Source organism: Rhinoraja longicauda, chromosome 16 (assembly GCF_053455715.1).
Source record: "Rhinoraja longicauda isolate Sanriku21f chromosome 16, sRhiLon1.1, whole genome shotgun sequence".
Taxonomy (NCBI): domain Eukaryota; kingdom Metazoa; phylum Chordata; class Chondrichthyes; order Rajiformes; family Arhynchobatidae; genus Rhinoraja; species Rhinoraja longicauda.
The window spans coordinates 20,735,342-20,760,811 of record NC_135968.1 but is presented as its reverse complement, the minus strand read 5'-3'; the positions used below and the strand labels follow the sequence as shown (position 1 = coordinate 20,760,811).

Below are 25,470 nucleotides of genomic sequence, written 5' to 3'. Positions count from 1 at the left end.
TTAACAACTGGCAGCAGTGCAATTTGTTATGCTCTGGTCGTGATACAAGCAACTATTCTGACAAATTCTTTTTCACTTAAAATTTGAAAAAGAGTTTGCTAGTATACTCTTCTGTAAAGCTTTTCAGCTTTAAGTAACACATCTGGAAATTTGAAATTGCATATTGTTATTGAATTGTTATAAATGCTGGTGTAAACTTATCGTGACTAATAAAATATTCATTGAGAGTTCAAACATAAAATTATATTCTGCCCAACCATTGTATTTGTTCTCCAAGTTTGGAGTAGAAGGAATGTCAGCAATGCTATGGTGAGGATTTTAGCTATTCCATGTATTATTTGATATGGTATCACATTTCTTTGAATTATTCCAAAGTTCCGTCAAAACGCTGGGAACATTTTTTTTCTTTTTATTTCATTCCCAAATATTAACCTAATCAGAAAATCAAAAAAAAGTTTGTGACAATAAACTAAATTAAACTAAATTCCCTAGGAAACTACAAATCAAAATGACTTTCTTGTTTTCCAAAAAAATGGGGGCAATGGTGGGCAGCTAATCTGCTTCTGGGAGTAAAATTGCCATTGATGAGAAGATCCGAGCAAAGGCAAGTAAATGGAGAGACAACATTTAGCCTGGCCAGGTGGAGCAGGAATGGTTCTTCTGGAATTCCAGAATTCCGGCTTGTCAGCCGCCCCTTGTTGAGAACTGGAGCCCAATTGGGATTAAGGTGAGAATTACCAATCTTGTGGACATTTTCTGATTAACTAGAAGGCAGGTCTCTCTGGTTGGACACTGCAGAGGCCAAAAGGCACATGCGTTGGAGATAAACCCAGACTCGTGAGTTTCACCTTCTACAATATGACGATGAGATGAGACTGACTGCGGGTGGACATGTTTCCTTCCTGGCTTAAACAGTGACATGGTGGTGCAGCAGTTGGTGCAGCTGCCTCGCAATTCCAGTAACCCCGGGTTTGATCCTGGCTTGGGCTGCTGCTGTGTTTGTGAAATGTGCATGTTGTCCCTGTGACCACGTGGATTTCTGTCACGCATTCCAGTTATCGTTTTGGACGGGAGCTGAGGAAAACATGCCCACCAAGCACGCTATCTTTGCATCAAAGGATAGAGCTCGCTATACAGCACAGAAACGGGGCCCTCGGCCCAATTCATCAATGTCGACCTATGCCCCATCTAAGCATGTCCTATTTGCCTGTAAAAAGGACATAGTGCTGGAATAACTCATCAGGTCAGGGAGCATTTGTGGAGAAAAAGAGCAAGGGTCTCGACCCGAAACATCACCTATTCATGTTCTCCACAGATGCTGCCTGACCTGTTAAGTTACTCCAGCACTTTGTGTCATTTGTGTATTACCTAGCGTCTGCAGTTCCTTGTTTCCCCATTTGCCAGTATTTGGCCCATATTCCTGTAAACCTTTCCTATCCAAGAAGGGGAGAAAATTGTAGCTAATTTATCAGAATGGGGCAAAACAATGATTCAAGGCGAGAAAGATTGTGTTGCTTTATCATTTCACTCATTCTTTCCTCTGTTTATTAATTTTCCTCCTTTGCTTTTCTCAAGATGGAGCCTAGTATTTTCATTGTATTGGTGTATTTCCATTGTTTATCCAAAAATACTTTGTAGAAGTTACAATTCTTTACATAAGATTTCAAGTAAGGTTAACGATATGACTGTGTGAGACTATAATTTAGCCAATGTCATTGTCGGGAATTGCATACAAAAGTCATACTTGCGTGCATCTTTAACTTTATAGCACCTTTCCATTTTAAAAGTAAACATTTGTACACTGTGCTAAAAATTGCAGAGATAAATTTATATTAATATTATGGCTGATAGTAAAAGTTGACATTAATTGACTGCTCAAGGGTTTGATTGGAACAGAAAATTAGACTCAAACCCTTTATCTGCACAAATTCAAGATCAGTGAATAAGAAAATTGTTTTCAAAATTACATTCCCACAGAAGTGATATCGTCATGAATACTCAATTATGTAAGGAGAATTAATTTGCTAGTGATTCACATTAGGTCTATTTACATGACTTAACATAACCCAATATATCATTTTGAAGCAGCATGCCAGAGCTTTAGTCCAGGTTGGTATGTTTTCATCACAACCTCTTGACGAAAGTGTAAAATAATTCTGGAAAAAAAGTTGACATTTTGGTTTATGCATAAATTCCTGTCTTGAAGCAACACATTTTCATCTTCTTAGAATCAAATGCAAATGAAACAATTAATGTAAATCTTTACACCCTATTTCCTATTTTCTGCTTCATTGCACAATTCTGTAATTAAATATCTGTATATATATGCTAATTTTTTTTGTTACCTAGATGAGTTTTGTTAATAATACCTCCAGATTGTCATAATATGGTGAACATTGCAAGCACTAGAATATTATTTTTATATCTTCAGTGTCTAAATCATTATAAATCACCCCACTGATGTTGTTTAATTCTCTCATTCATATATCCAATATTTTCCAACTTTTTTTTAAGTGAGCTTAAAAATGTAACAAAGATACTTAAAAACTCAAATCATTTGTATGTTACAAAAGCTGCCTTGATTGAAATGAGAGGCAAACTTTATTCCTGTAAGGGAAATTCTTCTCATTTGTAAGATGATATAATAAATTGAACCATTGCAAAATTTTTTTGTGATGTGCATTAAAAAAATAATGGTTTCACCAGTGGGTCAATTGAGGTAATTTACTAAGCCCAGAACAAAGGCCGGGGAGGAGGGGGGGGGGGGGGGTGCATAAGAGGAGCATAGTTGGGGCTTAACTACAGGGTGAGACCAGAAATGTACAGAGGAATTCAGAACCAGGAGAGTCTGGGAATAGCAACTCTGTTTCCAGGTGGTTAACAAATATTCCAGATTGCCCAAAACGCTGGAAGTGCTCAGTGGGTCAGGCAGCATCTGTGAAGGAAATGGACAGGTGACTGATCCAGACTGATTCCCCATTTTAATCCTCCACTGTTTAGAGTCTCCATTACAGATTGCCCGACTGCCAAGTTTTGTTATGTCCACACATAGGCATCTTTGAGTAACAAAGAGTACAAAACTCCAAATTTCATGTGTTGAGGAAAATAAAAAGATGTTTTGAGTCTGGTACCTTCTGTTTGTAAGGGGGTGGGGAAGAAAGCTAGGAGCGAGGATGGGTGGGACAAAGTGTGGCAGATAATAGGGGGGGCAGGGGAGGGTTTGACAGGCAGATGGTTGGATAAAGGTCAGATATTACAACAGAAGGTGTGGGACGAAAAGGATGGAAGTGTTGCGAATTGTGAAGCCAGAAGAAGGAACGTGGGTGGAGGGGGAGGTCTGAAGAAGGGTATCGACCTAAAACTTCACATATCCACGTTCTCCAAAGATGCTGCCTGACCCGCAAAGTTACAGAAGCTAGTGTTTGAAATAGGGATTGGGTGGGTGGAAAAACAATGTGTAAAAGTTCTGACAGAATGGAGCTGGTATATGGGATTTGGAAACTTGCTGGTTTGATAGATAAGTTTCATCAAGAAATGTTTGGACAGGACGGCCTATTTCTTTGTGATTCTTGTTAAAATCATGAAAGCTATTACCCCAAGTTGGTACTTTTTATTTACTGTGTATACCTTGTTCACTGAGGATACGGATGTACAAATCCTTTTGTATTTTAACTACTAGGGTTGACACAACAACAAGGAAGATAATAGCAGAGAAAACTCAAAGTTCTGGAGACATTGCATCTGAGGATGGAGTCAGGAGAATTATCCATCTTTACACCAGTTCAGATGATGTGTGCCTAGGTTTTAACATCAGGGGTGGAAAGGAATTTGGTTTGGGAATATACGTATCCAGGTAAGGTAAAATTTCAGTTCAAGTTGGAAGTAAAGTTAATCACCATATTGATTTTGCTGGCTATGTGTGTTTAAAAACAAGTTATCTGATCCCATTTCTTTAACTAGCATCAAACAAAACTGCAAGCAGATGGTAAGGTTATAAGGTTATATTCTATGTTTTTACTGTTACCAAAACCAATTGATGCACCGTGGTGCAGCAGGTAGTTCTACTACCTCAAATCTCCAGTAACTGGGATTCGATCCCGACCTCAAGCATTATCTGTGTGGAGCTTGCACATTCTCCTTGTGAATGCAAGGGCTTCCCCCGGGTTTAATTTCATTATTGTCACATGTACCATGGTTTTGTGAAAGACTTTGTTTTGCATGCCATCCATTCAGATCAGATAATACGATACATCAATCAAATCAAGTACAATGGATAGACAAAAGATACAGAGATGCATAGTTCTCAGCATTGTAACGCACCTGTTCCATAGACAAAGTTCAATGTCCACCATGGGGTAGAGGTGAATCGGAGAGTACCCTAGCTTATGGAAGAATTGTTCAGAAGCCTGATAACAGAGGGGAAGAAGCTGTTCCTGAATCTGGTGGTGTGCGCTTTCACGCTTCTGTCCCTTATGCCTGATTGGAGAAGAGAGAGGAAGGAATGGGTGGGACAACTCTGGGTTCCCCGTCTAAAACAAACACATGCTAGTTGATCAATTTGTAGATAACTGTATGTTACCCCCAATGGAGCTCGGTGGCAGAAAAATCAAGGGTTAGAAAGAAAATATCCCATGAAAATAGTTGGGGAACGGGACAAATAGAAATACTTTGAGAGCGAGGGTGAGCCGAAAGATTTTTCAAGTCCAATGAATATATGGGAAAAAATTAAGTTCGTTTTATATTAAAGTGACGTAGGATAATTATTAGCATTTACTTAACATGCATTCTGGAATGTTGAATTGTTCAAAAGCCTACTTAAGATTTACTCAATCTTAAAACTCTTTAAAACACTTTTATGTCGGGAAAGGCATTTTTTTCAAACATTTAAAAAAATATGTACAGAATTCAGAAGATTAGTACGTGACCGCGAGCCATTGGATTTTGAATAGAAGTGCTTTCATTCATGCTACCTGAAATGCCATATTGTTCAAATCATGTTTAAATTGTAATTTAAAAGATGGAGATGAAGTTTTTGTTTGGAGTTGGATGATCTAAACTTGATCATTCGCTTGGCTGCTCAAAACAAGAGGGATTTGAGTCTGTGTTTTGTGCATGCTATTTACAGTGGAGCTTACTTGTCAAAAGTAAAGCATTCTAATAGTCATTGAGTCATTCAGCAAGGAGTCACACAGCATTATCCTTCAAGGCAGTTTTTAAAATCATTTTGTTCATCATTCTACTTCTATGTTCTACAGGGATTAAATTGGCCAACTGCCATGGAGTCAAACTACTTAGAGCTAGTCATTTTGCATTTCGCACAAATTCATTTCATTTGAAGTCATGGGAAATGAATCTGTGTGGGAGTTACTTGGTGTTGACAAATTCAAGCCTACCCTAATTTTTTTGTTGTACATTGCCTTTACAAAAGGTTCACAGCATGGTTGAGTTCAGAGTACACTTGAGTGCACTTTCAATGCATAACTTTTTTTTCCCCTGAGCATTATACAGTAAACCCTCGTTATTACAGACCTCTTTATAACGGATTTTAGTTATAGCAGACTGTCTCTATAAGAACACAGCTGCTGTGTTAAGAACACACACTGTGGAGGTTATTGAAATTGACTTGGCATTAAAATTGACAAACAATCGCTTTGGTCGACACTTAACTCTATTAAACAATGTAACAAACAGCCTTTAGTATTTTTAGCTTACAGTAATAAAAGTACATTTTTGCCGTTTAAAAAGAATTTTGCATTTGAAAACAGCTCACTGATTCACGTGGTTGGAGTGAATTCCCTACTCGGGTTATAGCGGACAATCGGCAATAACAGTCACCATTACCCCCAGATGGTCTGTTATTATGAGGGTTTACTGTAATTTAATTTCCCGCCAACATTTGAACCTATTCCTTTCCTTTTGAAGTTGGTAACTTAATAGCAAGAGTCAAGTGTATTTAATTGTCATCTGTACCAACAATGGAACAATGAAATTCTAACTTGCAGCAGCATTAGAGGTTTGTAAACAATGCAGACAGATAATATATATACCAAACAAAAAAAACAATAAATTAATTACCCCAATAGAAGTGCAAAAAAAACCTTGTCCTCATTGCAACCAAAGACAGTCCATAGTTCAGAGTTGAGGTTAGTATTGGGAAGTGTTTAAGAACCTGTTGGTTATTGGGAAGAATCCATTTTTGAACCTGGTGGTCATGGTTTTCAGACTCCTATATCACCTTCTCTATGGTTCTTTTATCAGACTGATTATAGTGGGGTGGAAGCTGGAAAAGAGGTGGGTGTGGGACAAAACTTGGCAAGTGATAGGTGGGTACAGGTGAGGGGGGGGGTTGATTGGCAGATCGGTAGACAAAGGCTAGAAATGAAAAGGAGGCAAAAGGTAACTAAAGGATACAAAGGACTGAAAGAGGAGTGAAATGTAAAGCCAGGGGAAGGATTCAGGTGGAAGTGTACAAAAGTCATGCTACCTAAAGTGGCACAATGGCGCAGTGGTAGAGGTGCTGTCTTATAGCGCCAGAGACCCCGGGTTCGATCCTGACTATGGGTGCTGTCAGTACGGAGTTTGTACGTTCTCCCTGTAACCTCGTGAGTTCTTTCTGAGTGCTTCGGTTTCCTCCCATATTCAGTTTTTTTTTAAATTGTAAATTGCCCCCAGTGTGTAGGATAGTGCTAGTATGCAGGGATTGCTGGTCGACGCGGTGGGCCGAATGGCGTGTTTAGGCGCTGTATCTCTAAACGAAACTAAATTAAACTACTGCTTCTCTGCCAGACATTTCGTACAGCCAACCTATCTCGTTGGAATCTTAGGAAAACAAAAGTAGCATTGCCGATGATCTAGTTTCTTATGTTTGTTTTGTTGAAACCCATTTGATTAAAGATAATTATTTAATGGCAGAATTGATCCCGGAGGACTGGCAGAGCAAAATGGCATCAAAATTGGAGACCAAATCCTAGCAGCCAATGGAATAAGCTTTGAGAAAATCACCCACAGCAAAGCAGTAGAAATCCTGAAGGGTTACACACACATTATGTTGACAATAAAGGTAAGCTAAAATCTTTTGCTGCAATATGTTCGTGCAGAATTGGATTTTTCCCTTCCAAATACTTTTAAGCAGTTTGCAGCTTAGATGTACTGGAGCTGTTCGTACAATAGTTGTGTGAGAACAGATTATAAATATTACATTATCATAAAATTATTGGAATCAGCCAAAAGGAGTATACATTGGCTAAATGCCAGTATTTAGTAGATAATGAGGTATTAAGCTAATTTGTTTGTACACAACTTGATAAACAGCTGGTTTACAAAAAGTGTAAACAATCTGGTGTTTAAGAGTGTTCTATGCGTATAATTTGAACTGAAATGATAATTGTTGTATATACTGCACTGTGAATAACCTGATAATATACGGCACATAACAAAATGAAAGCATTCTTTCATAAATCACGCGGATATATCATTTTGCTGTTACAGTATTGCTGAAGGTAATTATACCCTTGAGATCACAGCAATTGACAGTGCTTTCATCTGAGGATATATCAGTGTGAATAACAGATGGCAAACCAAATAAAAAAACTTCACAAATATGGAGGCTGTTAAAACTCTATGATCAATATCATCCAAATGGATTAGCAATGTTGGCCCTGATATTCACAGGGACGTGGATAGAGAAGGGAAGGGCACCTGCCCAGGAAACAAAAACGAGTTGATTTTGTGAATATTTAGTTTAGAGGTACAGCATGGAATCTGGCCCTTTGGCCCATTGAGGTATCGCTGACCATCGATCATCTGTTCTATCTTCTTTCATATGTCAACTACAACAGTCAAAAATGGCTATTGTTGCTTCAGAGTATCGTAGTTGACGCTTTGCTGCAAATTTTGTCAGTTCCGTAGAACTACCCAGGGTGGACGACGAGGACGTAAAGCAGCTCCCACCCCACTAGTTCTATGTTATCCCATTATGTCACGAAAGAAGAATCCACTCCCTGCACACTAGGGGGAATTTACAGAAGCCAATCAATCTACAAACTTGCACATCCTTGGGATGTGCTGGAGCACCTGGAGGAAACCCACGCAGTCACAGGAAGAATGTGCAAATTCCACACAGACTGCAATCGAGGTCAGGATCGGACCAAAGTCTCTGGTGCTGTGAGGCAGCAACTCTATATCCGCTGCAGCAGCGTGCTGCCCTAATTGAACGTAGTTGGGTCAGTCTTGTGCAAATTAACACAAGAGCACTTTAATAAAATGTTTATGTTTCTTCCCTGGCACGTTGATGATCAGGTGACTACTTCAAGTAGGAAAGGCAATCGAAATAGGAGAGGGCTATTGGTGATCCACCGGGTGGCGCCAGCAATGGCTGCCTCACCAACAGTCTGTCCCTTCCTTTTGTTGTTTGTGTGTGTTAAATGTGCGTATTAGTGTTCTTTAGCTTGTTTTATGTGGGAGATGGGGGAAACTTTCTAATCTCTTACCTCGACAGAGATGAGATTTTATTTTGTATCGTATCTCCGTCCGCACTGCGGCCTAACATCAAGGAGTTGGCGGCCTTTGCTGGAGACCGACTTTGAGAGCTCCAACCGCGAGAGCCTGCGGACATACCATCGTGGAGCTCGCCGTCTCTGGTCAGAGACCGACTTCGGGAACTCCAAGCCACAGGAGCTACGACCGCCCGACACAGGAGCTTCGATCGCCCCAAAGCGGGTGCTTCGATCCCCCCAATGCGCAGGCTTCGATCTCCGACTGCGGGAATTTCGATCGCCCCGACTGCGGATGGTTAGACTTCCTCGACCACAGGACAATAAAGAGGAAGTAGATTGCACTTTATTGCCTTCCATCAGTGAGGAATGTGGGGAATCCACTGTGGTGGATGTTTATGTGAACCTTTATGTAGTTGTGTGACTTGTTGCTTTTTTTTTAGTATGGCTGTATGGTAATTCGAATTTCATTGTACCTTAATTGGTATATGTGACAATAAACTGACCTTGACCTTGAAGAGCAGGAAATGTTAATGAAGGCAAGGGAAATATCCGCTCCCTGGTGACCTCAAGTGAGCATGTGTTCAAGCTTTACATATTTTACTAATATTTGAGCAGAGTAAAGGCAACATCTAAGCTCCACACTGTGCAGTGCAGCTTGTCAGAGAGGATAGGAATGTTTCTTCCAAGTAAGAGCCATGTTTCTTTGCTCATAACTCAATGGAACGAGCTGCCAGGAGTGGAAATGGAGACAGATACGATAGTTGTGTTTAAGAGGTGTTTAGATAGGCACATGGAAAGCAGGGATTAGTGGGAAATGGATCATGTAGAGGAAGATGAGATCAGTTAAACTTGGCATCATGTTCGGCACAATCATTGTGGGCCAAAGGGCCCATTCCTGTGCTGTACTGTTCTATGTTCTATAACCAGCCAACTGAAATTGTCTGGCTAGTTAGATTGCTGATGCACGTTGCATCGAACCAATCTTGATTCCACCTTTCACCCATCCATTCCAGATTCCTACCCGTTTCCTCAGGACATCTAACCTCTGCACCTATCTATGACACCTATGATCTCTGACCTTGTTTTCTCCTACCCAACTGTGTGTCTCTGCTGACAACAATCTTTTTAACCTCTGCTTATGTGATCTCTTCCCTCCAACTATAATTTTCCATCCAACTAACCATGGGACAGTGGTAGAGCTGCTGCCTTACAGCACCAGAGACTCGGATTCGATCCTGACTACCGGTGCTTGTCTGTACGGAATTTGTACATTCTCCCCGTGACTTGCGTGAGTTTTTTCCGGGATCTCCTGGAGTAACTCAATGGGTCAGGGAGTAACTCAGTGGGTCAGGCAGCATCTTTGGAGAGCATAGATAGGTGACGTTTTAGGTCGAGACCCTTCTTCAGATCTCCCCCTCTGCCCAAGTTCCTTCCTCTGGCATCACAATTTGCAACTCTTCAATCTTTTTGTCTTACACCTTCTGTTTATTCACTCTTGTCCAACCATCTGCCTGTCAACAATCCCCCTTGCCTGTGTTCACCTGCCACACTTTGTCCTGTCCCACCCCTCCTCTCTTCAGTCTGAAGAGGAACTTGACCCAAAACATCACCTATCCATTTTCTCCAGGGATTGATTGTTTGATTGATTGGTTGATTGATTGGTTGATTGTTTAATTGATTGATTGTTTAATTGATTGATTGATTGATTGATTGATTGAGCAGGGAAACAGGCCTTTCAGCCCATTGAGTCTGCACCGACCGTCGATCACCAGATCACGTTAGTTCTATGTTATCCTACTTTCACATCCACTCACCTACAGACCAGGGAGCAATTTAGAGAGGCTAATGAACCTACAAACCTGCACGTCTTTCGAATATGGGAGAAATCCAGAGAACCTGGAGGAAATCCACGCTGTCACTGGGAGAAAGTGCAAACTCCACACAAATAGAAATTGAGGTCAGGTTCGAACCCTGGTCTCTGGCGCTGTGAGACAGCAGATCCACAAGTTGCACCACTGTGCCGCCAGACCTGCTGAGTTACTCCAGAACTCTGTGTCATTTTTTGTAAAGTAGCATCTGCATTTCCTTATTTCTACTATACAACTATTATGTTGGTTTTCTTGTTAAAAGAGATGGATGTATTAAAATTGGTGAAATCCATCTCGAATATATCAAACTAAAATTGTTTTGTATGGATAATTCGTATAAAGCTCTTCTACATCCTTTTCAGTTCCATCACATCTATTTTGTAATGTGGTGTCCAGAAAAGTATGCAAAACTCGAGTATGGTCTGGACAGTGGATGCAGATCTAGCATAATCTGCTCATATTTCAAATCTTTACTATTTAACTAAAGCAACTGTATGTCTTGCATTGACTGGCCCTGATACCTTTAAGCATTTATGCACATTTACTCCACAGTCCTCTACTTCTCCACACCTCTCAATGTCCTCCTGTTAGTTATATATTCTGTTGACATTAAGAAGGGTTCTGACCCGAAACGTCACCTATTTTTCTCCAGAGATGCTGCCTGAACTGCTGAGTTATTCCAGCATTTTGTGTCTATATCCTGCTGACCCGTTGCATGTCCTTGACTACTTCATGGTTCTCTGGATTAAATTGCACTGGCCACCTCACTGCCTGTCTATACCGGACTGGATCACCTATATCTTCCCACAATCTAAATATCAATGTCGACCACATGGACAATTTTTGGATCATTTGTCTGATTCTTTATCATATCCTCTTTTGAAGTCCAAATCATTTCATATGCTACGCAATGATTGTATTGACTGCTAGAATGATCTCAGATGTTCTGGGCAATTAAAAATTCATATAATAATAGGTTGTTAGTAATTGCAATGCTTCGGTATGTGCTGTTGTCATGTAATGTGCCCTATTTAGCTTTTCACCTGTGAAGAGTGTTTCAGGGAATTTATTATTTAGCAGCTTCTCAGATTAAGTTCTCTTCTAAATACAGTTGGTGAATTGATTATGTTTCATGTCTCCAATCAGGAGGTTGGCAGATATCCTGCATACAAGGAAATGCTGGCGGAATACAGCTGGCTGACCAAATGTAAGTACAATGCAGAAGACCCAATGAATATTACCATCCAAAACTGCTGCTCAATTTATGGTGTGTAGAATTAGACTTTTTTTGTTTTGCTACATTTCTTCATCCATCTGGAGTAGGATTTATGAGTTCATATGTTATAGGAGCGGAATTAGGCCATCTGGCCCATCAAATCTACTCTGCCATTCAATCATGGCTGATTTATCTTTCCCTTTCAACCCCATTCTCCTGGACTTCTAATCATAACCCCTGACACCCTTACTAATCAAGAATCAGTCAATCTCTGCCTTAAAAATATCAACTGACCTGGCTTCCACATTCTTCTGTGGCACTGAATTCCACAGCTTCACCACCCTCTGGCTAAAGAAATTCCTCTTCATCCTCTTTCTAAAGGTACATCCTTTTATTCTGAGTCTATGGCCTCTGGTCGTCGACTCTCCCACTAGTGGAAACATCTGCTCCACATTCACTCTACCTCTGAGATATTTTCTTACCAGAATACAGTATTGAAGAAACAATTGTGACAATTTTCATCGTGAATTATTGTCAAATAATTGAAATAACTTCCTTCCATCAAAACCTTAGATCTTTTTCCATAATTCATTATAAAAGAATTGTATTATTTTTTAAACAATAGTTTTCTAGGTGCAGGAAGATGCCAGTGCCCATGAGGTCGGTGCCAAATTAAAAGCCTCTTAGTGATAGATAGGCACTAGGAGATGCAATTGCTGGTTTACTAAAGAAGACACAGTGGTGAAGTAACTCAGCAGGTCAGGCAGCATCTCTGGAGGACATGGATGTGCAATGTTTCTCGTCAGGACCCAAGATGTCACCTATCCATGTCCTCCAGAGATATTGCCTGACTTGCCGAGTATCTCCAGTATTGTGTTTTACTCAAGCATCCGCAGTTCCTTGTGTCTTCATTGCAATTTTTGTTCTGCAGATACCATCCTAACTGTTATGTACAGCCTTAAGTCTTCCAAATAACTATTCCTAATCCTAAATTGCAGTGCCATTTTGTTTTTTTCAGTGACAAATAATCATTCCCAGCGTTTTGGCTCAGACACAAATTCTTCCACTTCATCTCATTCATCTGGGACACCTTTGAGCTCCATGAGTGATTCTTTACAGGTCTTCCTCCCAACCACCCACAGTTCAACTGACATGGTAGATGTATGTATTTCCACAGAGGACTCCAAATCTCTGCAGTACAATCGTCTAGAGACAATAGAGACTGCTATACAGACAGACCTCCAGCTGCCTCCTTGCTCAAATGTTGACGTGGCACGTGAGCAAAGGACAGGAAAGGCAGCAACAGAGCGAAGCAGGGCACTTGGCCGCACGGTGCTCCTGAAGGAAACGGCCATTAGGTCAGATAGTATTAAGGAAACTCGCATCAGACCAAGGACTTACTCCACAGGAGATAGTGCTGATGAATTGTTGGACTCTCCAAAAACTGCAGTACTGATGGCGCTGAGCAAACCAAGAAAACTAATCAGCCGATCACAGAGTTATATTACTATCGGAGGTGAGTCTTTAAATGGAGCAAACGCCAAACATTTTTGTTTTGCCTTTCATAGGTTTCTCTATCCTGTTTATATTTACTTTGAAACGTAAAAAAAATATATGTACCTGTCTTTGAAAATTGAACTTTTTATTTGTAATTTTCATATTATCTGGATGCAATTTATATTAATAAACCTTAAAGACATGGACAGTTACAAGATAAGGGAATAATGATTTAGGTATCTACTCCTGCCCCTATTTTGTGTTCTAAACATTGGCGTTTTAAAATTAATAATAGTTTGAAGAAAGACGTCAGAACTTTCTTTCATAATGATTGTACTGAACAAAAATCACAACCGTTTAGTTTAGTTTAGAGATACAGCGCGGAAACAGGCCCTTCGGCCCACTGAGTCCGCAACGACTAACAATTACTCGTTCACACTAGTTCCATCCTACACACTAGGGGCAATTTACAGAAGCCAATTAACGTACAAACCTGCATACCTTTGGAGTGTGGGAGGAAACCCCCTTGGTCCCAGGGAGGACGTGCAAACTCTGTACAGATAGCACCCACAGTCAGGATTGAACCCAGGTCTCCAGTGCTGTAAGGCAGCAACTATAAGCTGCACCACTGTGCCACCCTGATTGGTTAATAACTAACGAGTCAAGTGATGTTGCTAAATTGAAACAACAGAGTACATTTTGAAAGCCAAATAGATAAAGCAGTAAATCTAAATGGATGAATTTTTTGTTATCATTTAACATGATGTGTAATTTTAAATTTATCAGCTTTTGGGTTAAAGTTACATAATTCTTACTTGGGTTTATTATTGTCACATGTACCGAGGTACAGTGAAAAGTTTTGTTTTGCATGCTATCTAAGCAGATATACTGTACATAAATCCATTAAAGTCCAAATCATGTACAATAGGTAGAGCAAGGAAGAATAGAGAGTGCAGAACATAGTTCTCAGTATTGTAGCGCACCAGTTCCATGGAAAAAGTCCAATGTCCGCAATGGGGTAGAGGTGAAATGGACAGTACCTCCAGCTTATGAAAGGACCGTTCAGAAGCGTGATAACCGTGGGGAAGAAGGTGTTCCTGAATCTGGTGGTGCACGCTTTCAAGCTTACTACAAATTGTATTTGTAGTTTTTTTTGTATTAAAACTATAGACTTGTTTAATACACAGATAATGGCTGTAACAATGCCACAAACCAACTTGAAAATTACAAACGAGAGTATTATAGATCAAGGCTGATAGTTAAATTTGATGTCCTTGAAATGGTCATGCTATTTGCATGGGATAATGAGGGAGAGGGAGTAGATATGAAATGATGAATGTTAATTTAAAATGCCTACTGTTCTGTGATTCATTTTTAATAGATTAATGAAGTCATCTATTTTTTTAATCATGCTGCTTCAAAGTCACCCTAATCACAGACATCTTAGTGGTCAGGTGATGTTGAATTTATGAGATTGACCCAAAACCGTTGCATGTAAATCCATTGTAGGATAGAGAAGCTTAAAGGAGCTTTATTTCTCTTTGAGATTGCAATAACTAGTAGGTTTCCACTGAGATCAGTTCACAAATTATATTACAGGTACAATCGATGACCTTGAAGGGGAGATTAGGCAGAGAATGCACAGAATTGCATGGAATACATTATATGGGGAATAAAATGCATATGAACTGGGAGTCATCACATTAACAAAAGCAAAGGAAGAAAATCTGGATAAAGGCACATAATGTGCTTACAATGTTAACTATGGACAGTGCAGGATCTGTGATACTTGGCTACGAACAATAATTTAAACTACTATAACACCTCCATCTAAAACAAAAGTACCAGGATGCTTTAATCATGCAAAAATAGATGCCACGTCAAAAGAGGAGTTATTAGGACAGGGCTGAAGTTTGTTCAATATGAGGGGCATTAAAGAAAATCTTGGATGTAGTTGTCAAAGGGTGGTTTTAAGGTAAGTTTGGTATAGAGACACAGCATGGAAACAGCCCAATTGGCCCACTAAGTCCATGCCAGGCATTGATTACCCATTCACACTAATTCTATATTATCCCTCTTTCTGATCTGCTGCCGTATACCTGAGGGGCAATCAGCCTTTGTAATACAAGAGGAAACCGGAGTACTCGGAGGAAACACTGGAGTTACAGGGAGTATGTGCAAACTCCATGCAGACAGCACCCGAGGTTAGGACCTCCCATCCTGCAAATCACACTGAGGAAGGGTGCCGATCTAAAACATCAGCTGTCTTTTCCCTCCACTGATGCTCCCTGACCTGCTGCGTTCCACCTTTTGTTTTATGCTCCAGATTTCAGCATCTGCCATCTCTTGTATTTTCTTCTTGCATTGTCCAACTTTAGGCAACTCTTTCTTCCAGTTTGCATAAGCAGTAGCCGATTTTTGCCTGCCATACCTTTTTACTTTCCTTTTTTCATATAGTCGTGCTGTCCAACATAACACAGAATATAAAGCATTAGTTGTTTTATACTAAGGTCATTTTCTGCTCTTTTTGGCTTTGCTGGTGCATTTGGAAATTTGGGCCAAGTAGACCATTGACCAACTGTACCTTGGTACAAGTGACGATAAAACTAAACTAAACTTTCAAAAAACGAAACTAAAATTTCAAAACAAGCCCTTTGGCCCATCAAGTCCACGCAGGCCATCGATCACCCATTCGCACTAGTTCTATGTTATCCCACTTTCCAACACATTTAGATTGTGTATGTTAAGGGGTACTGGAAGTCCTTGTTGTCCCATTATTGGTTTTACCAACATTAAACTGTCCAGCACTGTTAATTTAGTAGCACCTAGTGACAACTTTCCACCCACTGGCAAACGCTATGTGCTGAGCGTAACTTCGCAATTTCAATTGCAATTGATCTTTTGGTCTCTATTTCCTCTTTTGTTTTTAATCACTTTCACTTTTCTAGAGGACAAGAAAAAGAAGAAAAAGAAACAAAAGACATCTGAGAAAGGAACAAAATTGGAGCGGTCCAAAACGTTTGTGAACATCTTTTTCAGAAGCGGACGATCAGGAAAGCAGTTGAGTGAGCAGAAAGAAAAAGAAAAAAACAGATCAAAATCCCCATCTCACTCAGAATCAGACAAAGGTTTGAAAAATGATAATGAACTGTTACCAAGAAGCTAAACAGTGCCTTGTAAATTGCTTTCTAATTAATCTGGTATTTGAAACAAATAGCTTAACATTCTTCCTTTTGATAAGCTAAGTGAAAATTTGAGTGTGAATGTAAAATGTAATCTTTATTCTTTATTCAAATGTTTTGCTGAATTAGTCCTTTCCTAATTCTGTAGCTAATCTTGTAATACGATGCTTATTATTGATCAACCCCTCGCTCCCCCCCCCCCCCCCCCCCCCACCCTCCCGCACCACCACTTTACCTTGGTGGAGGCATCTCCCATCCAACCTTGCGGTCGGTCTTGGATGGAACAGCTACAAGAAATTGCAGTGAATTGTGGGCGCAATCCAGACTATCACACAAACCAACCTCCATTGACTCCATCTACACTTCACGCTACCTCGGCAAGGCCACCATCATAATCAAGGGCAAGTCTCAATCTGGTCACTCCCTCTTCTCCCCTCTCCCATCAGGCAAGAAGAACAGCAGTGTGAAAACACCTACTTCCAGATTCAGGAACAGTTTCTTCCCAGCTGTTATCAGGCAACTGAACCATCCATACACCAGCTAGAGAGCGGTCCTGAACTACCATCTACCTGATTGGAGACCCTCGGACCATCTTTAATCGGACTTTACTGGACTCTATCATGTACTACATGTCGTTCCCTTTATCCTATATCTGCATTGTGAATGGCTCAATTGTAATCTTGTATAGTCTTTCCGATGACTGGATAGCATCACAACAAAACGTTTTTCACTGTACCTTGTGACAATAAATTAAACTAAACTCCATTACTAAACTAATGCTCATTACTAAACTCCAAACTAAATTTACATACAGAGGACAGGTTTAGATGGATAGGACAGGTTTGGAGGGATATGGACCAAATGCGAGCAGGTGGGTCTAGTGTAGCTGGGACATGTTGGCCGGTGTGGGCAAGTTAGGCCGAAGTGCCTGTCTTCACACTGTATCACTCTATGACTCCAATTGCCCAACCTTCATGTTTTAAATTCACATCAGAGACCTATTGGCTGAATAGTCTCTACTGCAATAATTTTATGATTTCCTTTCTAAAGTTCGCATCACCACATCTTCTCCATCATTCTATTGTTTTAAGGTTTTTGGTCATTTTGCTTTGTTCGGCTGATCGTTTGTTGTTCCATTACGGATCTGTAAATTGCTTTAGGCCACATTTCTATGTTAAAGGTATCAGCAAAATACAGTCTGTTGTTTTGTAAAGTCAGCAACTCTTAAAATTACCAAGGGAAGGATTTTGCATTTCCTGGGATATTTTGACTTTGGAGGAATAGCTTGGTATTAGAATTCTTGAAGAACTAATAATTAATGTTGCTACTGTTCTTTTTAGAGGCATGAAAGAGTGGATGTGGCGAGATTATTTCCAGTAGTGGGAGCGTCTAGAACCAGAAGGCACAGTCTCAGAATAAAAGGATGCATCTTTCGGATAGGGAAGAGGAGCAATTTATTTTGCCAAAGGGTGGTGAATCTGTGGAATTCATTGTCACAGATGACGGTGGAGGCCATGTTATTGGGTATTTTCAGAGCAGAAATTTATAGGTTTTTGATTAGTAAGGGCATTAAATGTTACAGGGAGAAGGCAAAATAGGGTTGTGAGGGGAAAAATGGATCAGCTATGATCGAATGGCAGAGCAGACTAGATGGGCCAAATGGTTTAATTCTGCTTCTATGTTTTATGATGGTATTGTTATAGTGTAAATACATAAATATTTTACTTGCCATTCTTTCCATTTCAGTGACTGCTGTTCAAAAATTTGTCATCAGAAGTCTAAAGCGGGGTAAATGCTTGCGTTATGCCTGGTGTTTAATAAGAATTTTGAATAATTCCTGCACTTATTCAAAAGATAATACTTTTATGATTCTCGTGAAACCTTTTCTATTTTGTTATTATACTTTCTCTGAAAGAATATTAAAGCACTTCTGGTTCCAGGGAGTATATCCTGTATAATAACATTTAGAAATACTGCATGTGTAGGAATTCTGCTATTTCTAAACTTTTCTTTTTTTTTTTCACATTGAGTGAGCGTAATGACATTAACTTTGCTCCTCAGCAAGGTTTCTTGTGTATGCTTTCCACTACATGTCAAATCTATATTGATTAAATTTATGCATGAATCCCGGTGGATCATTGAGTGCTTCTTGTCTTTTTCCACAAATTTGCCTTCTTCATGAATGTGATTGGATTTATCTCTAATTTCAGATAAAGAAAGAGGCCATCGCTTTAAAACATTGGGCCTTCAGAAGGACCAAAATGGCCTCTCCACAAACGACTCATGTAGTCACTGCCTAGCCGTGATTGAAGATATTGCAAAGAAACTCCTGAATCAAGATGAAGTCAATGCCATTTTGCGTCACTGTGAACAGGTATTTCCCTTAAATACCACAACCTTGAGCTAAGCTGTAGACCGTTATCAAGATGTATTTCCATTTGCACCCTTACCTTTAGACTTTAGAGATACAGATACAGTGCAAAAACATGCCGTTTGGCCCACCGAGTCCGCCCCGATCAGCAATCGCCCCGTATGCTAGCACTACCTACACACTTGGGACAATTTACAATTTTTTTTACCAAAGCTTACAATTAACCTACAAACCTGTACGTCTTTGGAATGTGGGACGAAACCGGAGCACCCAGGGAAAACCCACATCGGTAGTCAGGATCGAACCCGCATCTCTGGCGCAGCAAGGCAGCAACTCTACCGCTGTGCCACTGTGCTGGCACTGTACCCTTTTACAATTTCTCCCATTCTATGTTATTTTCCCTCCTTTCCTTCCATTTTCAACCCATAAACTCCATTCAACCCTAAATTCCAATCCCACATGCATAGAATCTTCCCATCCTTGCTGATCTACCATCTTGAATGGAAAATTCTTAACCTCTTCCAACAGCATGGCTCATTGTCTCACAGTACCAGAGACCCTATCCTAACTTTAGTTGCTCTCTGTGCAGAGTCCACACGTTCTCAGTGTGGCTGCATAGGTTTCTTCCTGTTGCTCCAATTTCCTCTCACATTTTAAAAATATCTGGGTTGTTATGTTAAATGGCCACTGTAAATTGTTCCTATTGTATAGGTGAGTGGTAGAATCTGGAGGGAAATTGATGGGAATGTGGAGAGAATATTGTTGGGAATGTGGGGAGAAGGTAGGAGAATGGGATGAGAGAGAGATAGAAATAGATCAACTGTGATTGAATGGCGGAGAAGACTCGATGGGCCGAATGACCTAATTCTGCTCCTCTTGTAATCTTATGAAGATACAATGGGATTAACGTCAGTAGTTGAAGCCTGTTTCTGTGCTGTATCTCTCTGATTCTATTTCCCCAAAATCACAAATAAAAATTGCACGAGATTATTTGTGCTCATTCACGCTGTTGAATAAAGTACTGAAGATATTGCTATAAATATTTTCACACAAAAATCAGATTTTTGCTACAAAATCAATCTGTTGTAAAATGTACTATGTGCATTGTATAGCCTGGATATCCACCTGAAAGCAGAAACAAACATTTAAATATGGCCTCTGCTTCAAGATAGATCGCTCAACGGGTGTGTAATAAAATAATGAATTCTTTCTTTATTAAGTTTTGTATTATCATTGAACGCAGAGGAACTCACTTAGAAGTAGTTTTAATGCCAAAATATTAAAAATTGACAAAATGACACCATTTCTCAATCTTCCACTAGATGGTATAAAATAATTTTCCATGAATTACTACATAACATTATGAAGTAATTGTAAAATAGACATGGACTCTTCAGACCAAAGAGGCCACACTGAGAATTGGCCTGAATTCAGTCCCCCATAATAATGTAAGTTCCCATGTTCCTTTTCTTGAACCGCACATCAAACCTATTTGTGATTGTTGGCAGGAACCTGTAATTTACCTGCTCTCACTTGCCATAACGTGGGTATTTTTAAAGCGGAGATTGATCGGTTCTTGATTAGTAAGGGTGTCAAAGGTTTACAGGACAAAGGCAGGAGAATGGGGTTAAGAGGGAAAAATAGATGAGCCATGATTGAATGCCGGAGCAGACGTGATGGGCCTCATGGCCTCATCCTGCTCCTATGTCTTATGGTAACTTAGCTGGGTGTGAAGTAAAGAGCCTGCTTCTTCACAAAAACATTTTAACAGCATTTCCAGCACAGTGATAGTGTGACGGCAGCAGGTATGCTTTCCATCTGACTGCATTACTCCCCTGGGCCATTATACAATGGACTGTGCAAAAGTTCTCTTCATCTCTGTACAGGTTTCTTACATGATTCGATATATTTTGCTATGTACTGGACAACATTGTAATTATTTTAATCTCAACCATGTTTGCTCCCAACCAGTCAACACGTCATCAAATTGAAGGAGACCCTCAAGTGAGGGGGCATTGAGAATGAAGCGGGACCCGGCGGGAGACGGGAGGGTAGGGGGAACTGAGAACAAAGAGGGGAGGGGGGTGGCACCAAGACCAAAGGGGGACCCGGCAGGAGAGTGGGGGGGTTTGAAGTTGCCAGCTGCCACATGCGACGGCAGACAGTTGATGGGACTGTTTGGTGAACTTTTGCAACTTTGGCGGTGCCAACATGAGGTAACACTTGTGTACTGCCGAGGTGAGGTCTGCTTTAGGATTTTACTGGGTTGTATGCAAAACAAAGCATTTCACTGTAACTAGGTACATGTGGCATTAAAGAATCATTGAATTACTGGAAGATTGGTGCCATTGCTTTCAACAGCTCCAGACCTGAACTCTGGAATTCCTACCCTGAACACCATCTCCATGTTTCTCTTGGCTCTTTCACCCACCATTTGAGTATCTAGCCTCATATGTTTTTGATGATACTGAGTGATTGAATTTTTGATGCTTTACTATGTTCAAATAGTGATACAAATTCTTATTGTTACTGGTGCTAAGTTATTTATATTTTATTTACGCTAACGAATTAGCATTAATTCTGTGTTTAGTATGTTTCAGGTAGTGGGGTGGAAGATCTTGTGCGGCCTCTACTTTTTATTTTGGATAAACCAGAGAAACTGCTGATACTGAGAGAAATCAGGTAAGAGGAAAAGTGAAATGCAAAATCTAGCACTATGAATGATATAACAAATTTTAATGTTCCTTTTATATCAGATGGAGGACAAAAGTATTGAATGTTTATTTATTTGGCTGAGGACAATCTTTCATAAGGAATGCGGACAACTTTTTCTGATGATCATTAGAGCTTGAGTTGAATGTTAGAATGCCAATCGATCCGTTAGCCTTGCAAGTCTAAGGCAGGAGCAGATTTGCTCTCCATAATGCAGCACAATTTGCTCTCCATAATGCAGATTTGCTCTCCATAATGCTCTCCTCAGCAGCTGAGGCAGCAGCTGGTAGAACTGCTGCCTCACGACGCCAGAGCTCCCAGTTTGATCCTGACTTGGGTGCAGTCTGTGTTTGCACATTCTCCCTGTGACTGCGTGGGTTTCCTCCCATTTCCCGAAGACGTTTGTAGGTTAATTGGCCTCTGTAAATTGCCCCTGGTGTGTAGAGAGTGGTTGCGAAAGTGGGGGATAACATAGAACTCGTGTGAACAGCTGATCGATGGTCAGCATGGATTCGGTAGGCCCAAGAGCCAATTTCCGTCCTGTATCTTTCAATCAATCAATCTTTCAATTCCACAGATGATGTATTCCCAGTCAGTGTAATACATTTTGTTTGGAAATGATTAGAATTTTTCTTGTGCATGTACAGGTGACAGCTGCAATAAGTTGAAATACTGGCGATTCTGCTAAGAAAAAAATAATGGCTTTGCAGGTTGATGCAGATGTCACTGCAGTTTTATTGCAGAAACATAACATGCCTTCATATATTTTCCAAGCACCTATCAGAGTAATTGTTTACAGTGTAGTGTAGTAATGTAGGGAGACGTGGCAACCTATTTATTTTAGTGCAGGTTGAAAAAGCAACTTGTGGAAAAAATTCCACTGATCGTTTTCATCATGTATTCTGTTCCTAAATGCCTCACATAAAAGACTGTGTGCCTCTGATGATGCAGTATTTCCTCAGCAGTGTCGGCATAGATTAGGAGCGCGTCACTGGAGCTTGAACCTTAACCTTTATGACTCGGAGGCAAGAGTGCCACCACTCATCTGAGGTCAACAGTAAGAACCAGCGAGTTCCTCTCAATTTGCTGCGGTGTTTAAATATTCAAGCAGTTCACGTACTTTCGTGCCTCACCCACGAGAAAATCATTGTTCTTGAATTTTTGACGGTGTAATTAGCAAGATACAATAAAGCCTGCGCCTTTTATCATTAAAAGAAATATAAGACCAATTCAGCAAAGGGCAGTGGTTTATTACAGTATTGTATAGTTTCCATCGGATAATTTCTACAAAATGACTCGCTTTTATTTTAATCAACAAATGTTCATGTTGAAACTGACTCCCTATTAATGAAAATGTTTAACTCTGATTTCAAACAAATTTATTTGCAGCAACTCATTTCCAAAACATTTATTTGGCTTAATAATTTGTAAGGATAAAATTCGCAATTCATTACTATTTGTAATCAAACTTATTTCATGATTTTGCTGGGCTCTACCTGGAAATCTTACTTCAGTTAATAAAGATACCCATTTTATAACGCACTGATGGATTATTTGTGTCCAAAGGATCTGTGCCACTCAAAGCTGTCAAGCGTAATAGATATTAATTCAGTGGAGAAAATAGGTGTGTTACCTCATTTCAACAGGATATATTCTTTCCACTAGAAAACTGATGCAGTGTGAAATTGTTCCAATTCAAACCACCACTCAATGGGTAAATGATTAATGCCATTGTCAATGAAATGGTAGAGAATTGAATTGCCCGAGACACATGTCTTCAGTCATTTCAAGGATCTCTGAGAGATCGTAAAGGGGTTAAAGGGAATTCTTTGTTCAGTTTGCCTATCTTCATCTTTCTGTTTGTGTTCAGATGGACAAACAGCACTTGACAGAGTAATTAGTAACCTGAATCAATTGTACATGCCAAATATCATCCTAAAATTTGGAGCATTCCAAAAAGGTTTGCAATTACTGCCTGAATCTGTCAGAAATACAATTTTATATATTTTATTATTATTGAACAGGTTTTTGTGCTGTATATACAGGTCCGCCACTGATTTTCCGGCAACTGGTGGTTCAGCTCCTTCTTTAATTCGGACAAAATCCCTTTCCCGGAAGTCCCCCCAGAAACGTGGCGCCCAGGCTGGGTGAGGCAGCCGATCTCGATCTCGTGGGGACTTATGGGGCTGAACGGTGGGTCGAATGTGCCCCCTGCGACCAGGGCTTTGGATCTCCGGCCTGGCCAGAGCTGGTAGATCTGTTCCCGTAACCAACTTGCACGGCCGACTGACTGGTCGAATTTCCCAGCTGCGGCTGGAGCCGTGGATCTCCATCCCGGCCGGAGCCAGCAGATCCGTTCCTGCAGCAGACTGCCGCAGCAAACTTTGCGGGCTGGTATCTCGACCCCCCCTGCAAGGCCGTGACCTCTTTTGGTCCAAAAACACATAATCTAGAAAGGCTCTGGAACCAAGTGTACTGGAAAATCAGTGTTATTAAGTAAAGATCCTTCACACTTCTGCGAAGCTCTAATATTTACCCGATGGAGATCTTTGCATCTGACAGTGCTTTATTGTATCATGTCTCTGAAGGACCATCATCGGACCAACTGACCTGGGGAGATTTGACAGTATGGTCATGCCTTATGAATTGGAAGCCTATGATATTCTGAAGATCAGAGCAGGTGAGAGAGTGTACAACAGTGCCGAAACATTGTGAGAGAAAGATAATTTATAGTCAACAAAGTGGTTTAAATATTTTTTGTTAATGACTTAGAAATTCACTGGCATTGTACAATATTTTACTTGCAATTGGAAGATGGTGGAATATATTCTAAATCCACTGTGCGCATGAGGCTGTCTGTACATCCACAGTCATGGTTTAACACATCTGTTGAGGCATAGGTTTTTTTCTGAGCTCTTGCGTGTTGTCTGATGTTTGAATGGTTGGTGGTGATTTTTAAATAAACTTGATAATAATGTGGGCTACCTTGGGGTCATCATCCACAGCCTTGCTGTTCAGATCTGGAAGATGATCTGAAGATTTCCATTCCATAAGACATAGGAGCAGAATTAGACCATTCGGCCCATCTAGACTGCTCCGCCTTTGACCATGGCTGATCTAATTTTCCCTCTCAACTCCATTCTCCTGTCTTCTCCCCAGAAACCTTGACACCGTTACTAATCAAGAACATATCTATCCCTGCTTTAAAAATACCCAATGACAGCCTTCACAGCCATCTATGACAATGAATTCCACAGATTCACCACCCTCTGGTTAAAGAAATTTCTCCTTATTTCAGAGGATTCAGCGAATAGTTTTAGGCTTGGAGCAAGTGTCTTGATGCCTAGGCAAGCAGTGAAGTGTCCAGCCGTTTGCACCATGATAAAAGATTCAATATTTTTTCTCAAAAGCCTAGTTTACAAGTAAAAGCTAGGAAGAAATAGAAAATAGAAACATAGAGAGCAAGAGGAGGCCATTCGGCCCTTCGAGTCAGGCATCCTCCTGCGCTTATTTTCTATGTTTCTATTTTCTATTTCTTCCTAGCTTTTACTTGTAAACTGCTTGCCTGGTTAACTAATCATGAATCCATATTTCTACACATGAACTGTACCTTATTTATTGTCAGTGAGACAATGTTATTTTTTCTCGTTCATTGTGGTTTAGGTCATCTTCTGAGCTGAAGAAACGGCATGAGATTTTTATTTATTTTAGAAATAATGCTTTAAATTTGCATGTAAATTAAACAGGCAAAAAGAAATTAACATGTCATCAAGATCATGGTTTTTCATAAATTACAAGTGAATAGAAACATCAAGTCAAATCATATTTTCGCCTTTAAATTGTACTTCCTTTTGCATGTTGGAACATAGAAGAGTACAGCACAGGAGCAGGTCACAATGTCAGTGCTGAACACAATGCCAAGACAAACTCGTATCTGCCTGCACGTAATCCATATCAGTGCTTGGTAACCTCTCTGATGAAGCACTGAGCAGTTCTTCGGTAGACATGGCAGAGAACAGCTGTGGCCATTTTGTTCAGAGAGATACAGCATGGAAACAGGCCCTTCAGCCCACCGAGACCACGCTGACTATTGATCACCCGCACACTAGTTCCATGTTATCCCATTTTC

The 25,470-nt window shown here is 40.2% G+C and overlaps 1 protein-coding gene across 4 annotated transcripts in view; it reads left to right on the top strand.

Annotated features, from left to right (window-relative positions):
* pdzd7a (PDZ domain containing 7a) overlaps positions 1 to 25,470 on the top strand; it is a 57,205-nt gene that overhangs the window by 9,591 nt on the left and 22,144 nt on the right. For 3 of the 4 annotated variants that reach the window (XM_078412810.1, XM_078412811.1, XM_078412812.1), the window contains exons 5-13: positions 3,680 to 3,853; positions 6,913 to 7,060; positions 11,510 to 11,570; positions 12,598 to 13,095; positions 16,025 to 16,204; positions 18,005 to 18,046; positions 18,469 to 18,632; positions 21,220 to 21,311; positions 23,930 to 24,021. In XM_078412810.1, coding sequence (XP_078268936.1) covers positions 3,680 to 3,853; positions 6,913 to 7,060; positions 11,510 to 11,570; positions 12,598 to 13,095; positions 16,025 to 16,204; positions 18,005 to 18,046; positions 18,469 to 18,632; positions 21,220 to 21,311; positions 23,930 to 24,021 — 1,451 coding nt within the window. The remainder of the gene's footprint in view (positions 1 to 3,679; positions 3,854 to 6,912; positions 7,061 to 11,509; positions 11,571 to 12,597; positions 13,096 to 16,024; positions 16,205 to 18,004; positions 18,047 to 18,468; positions 18,633 to 21,219; positions 21,312 to 23,929; positions 24,022 to 25,470) is intronic. The other variant, XM_078412813.1, reaches the window with a different exon arrangement.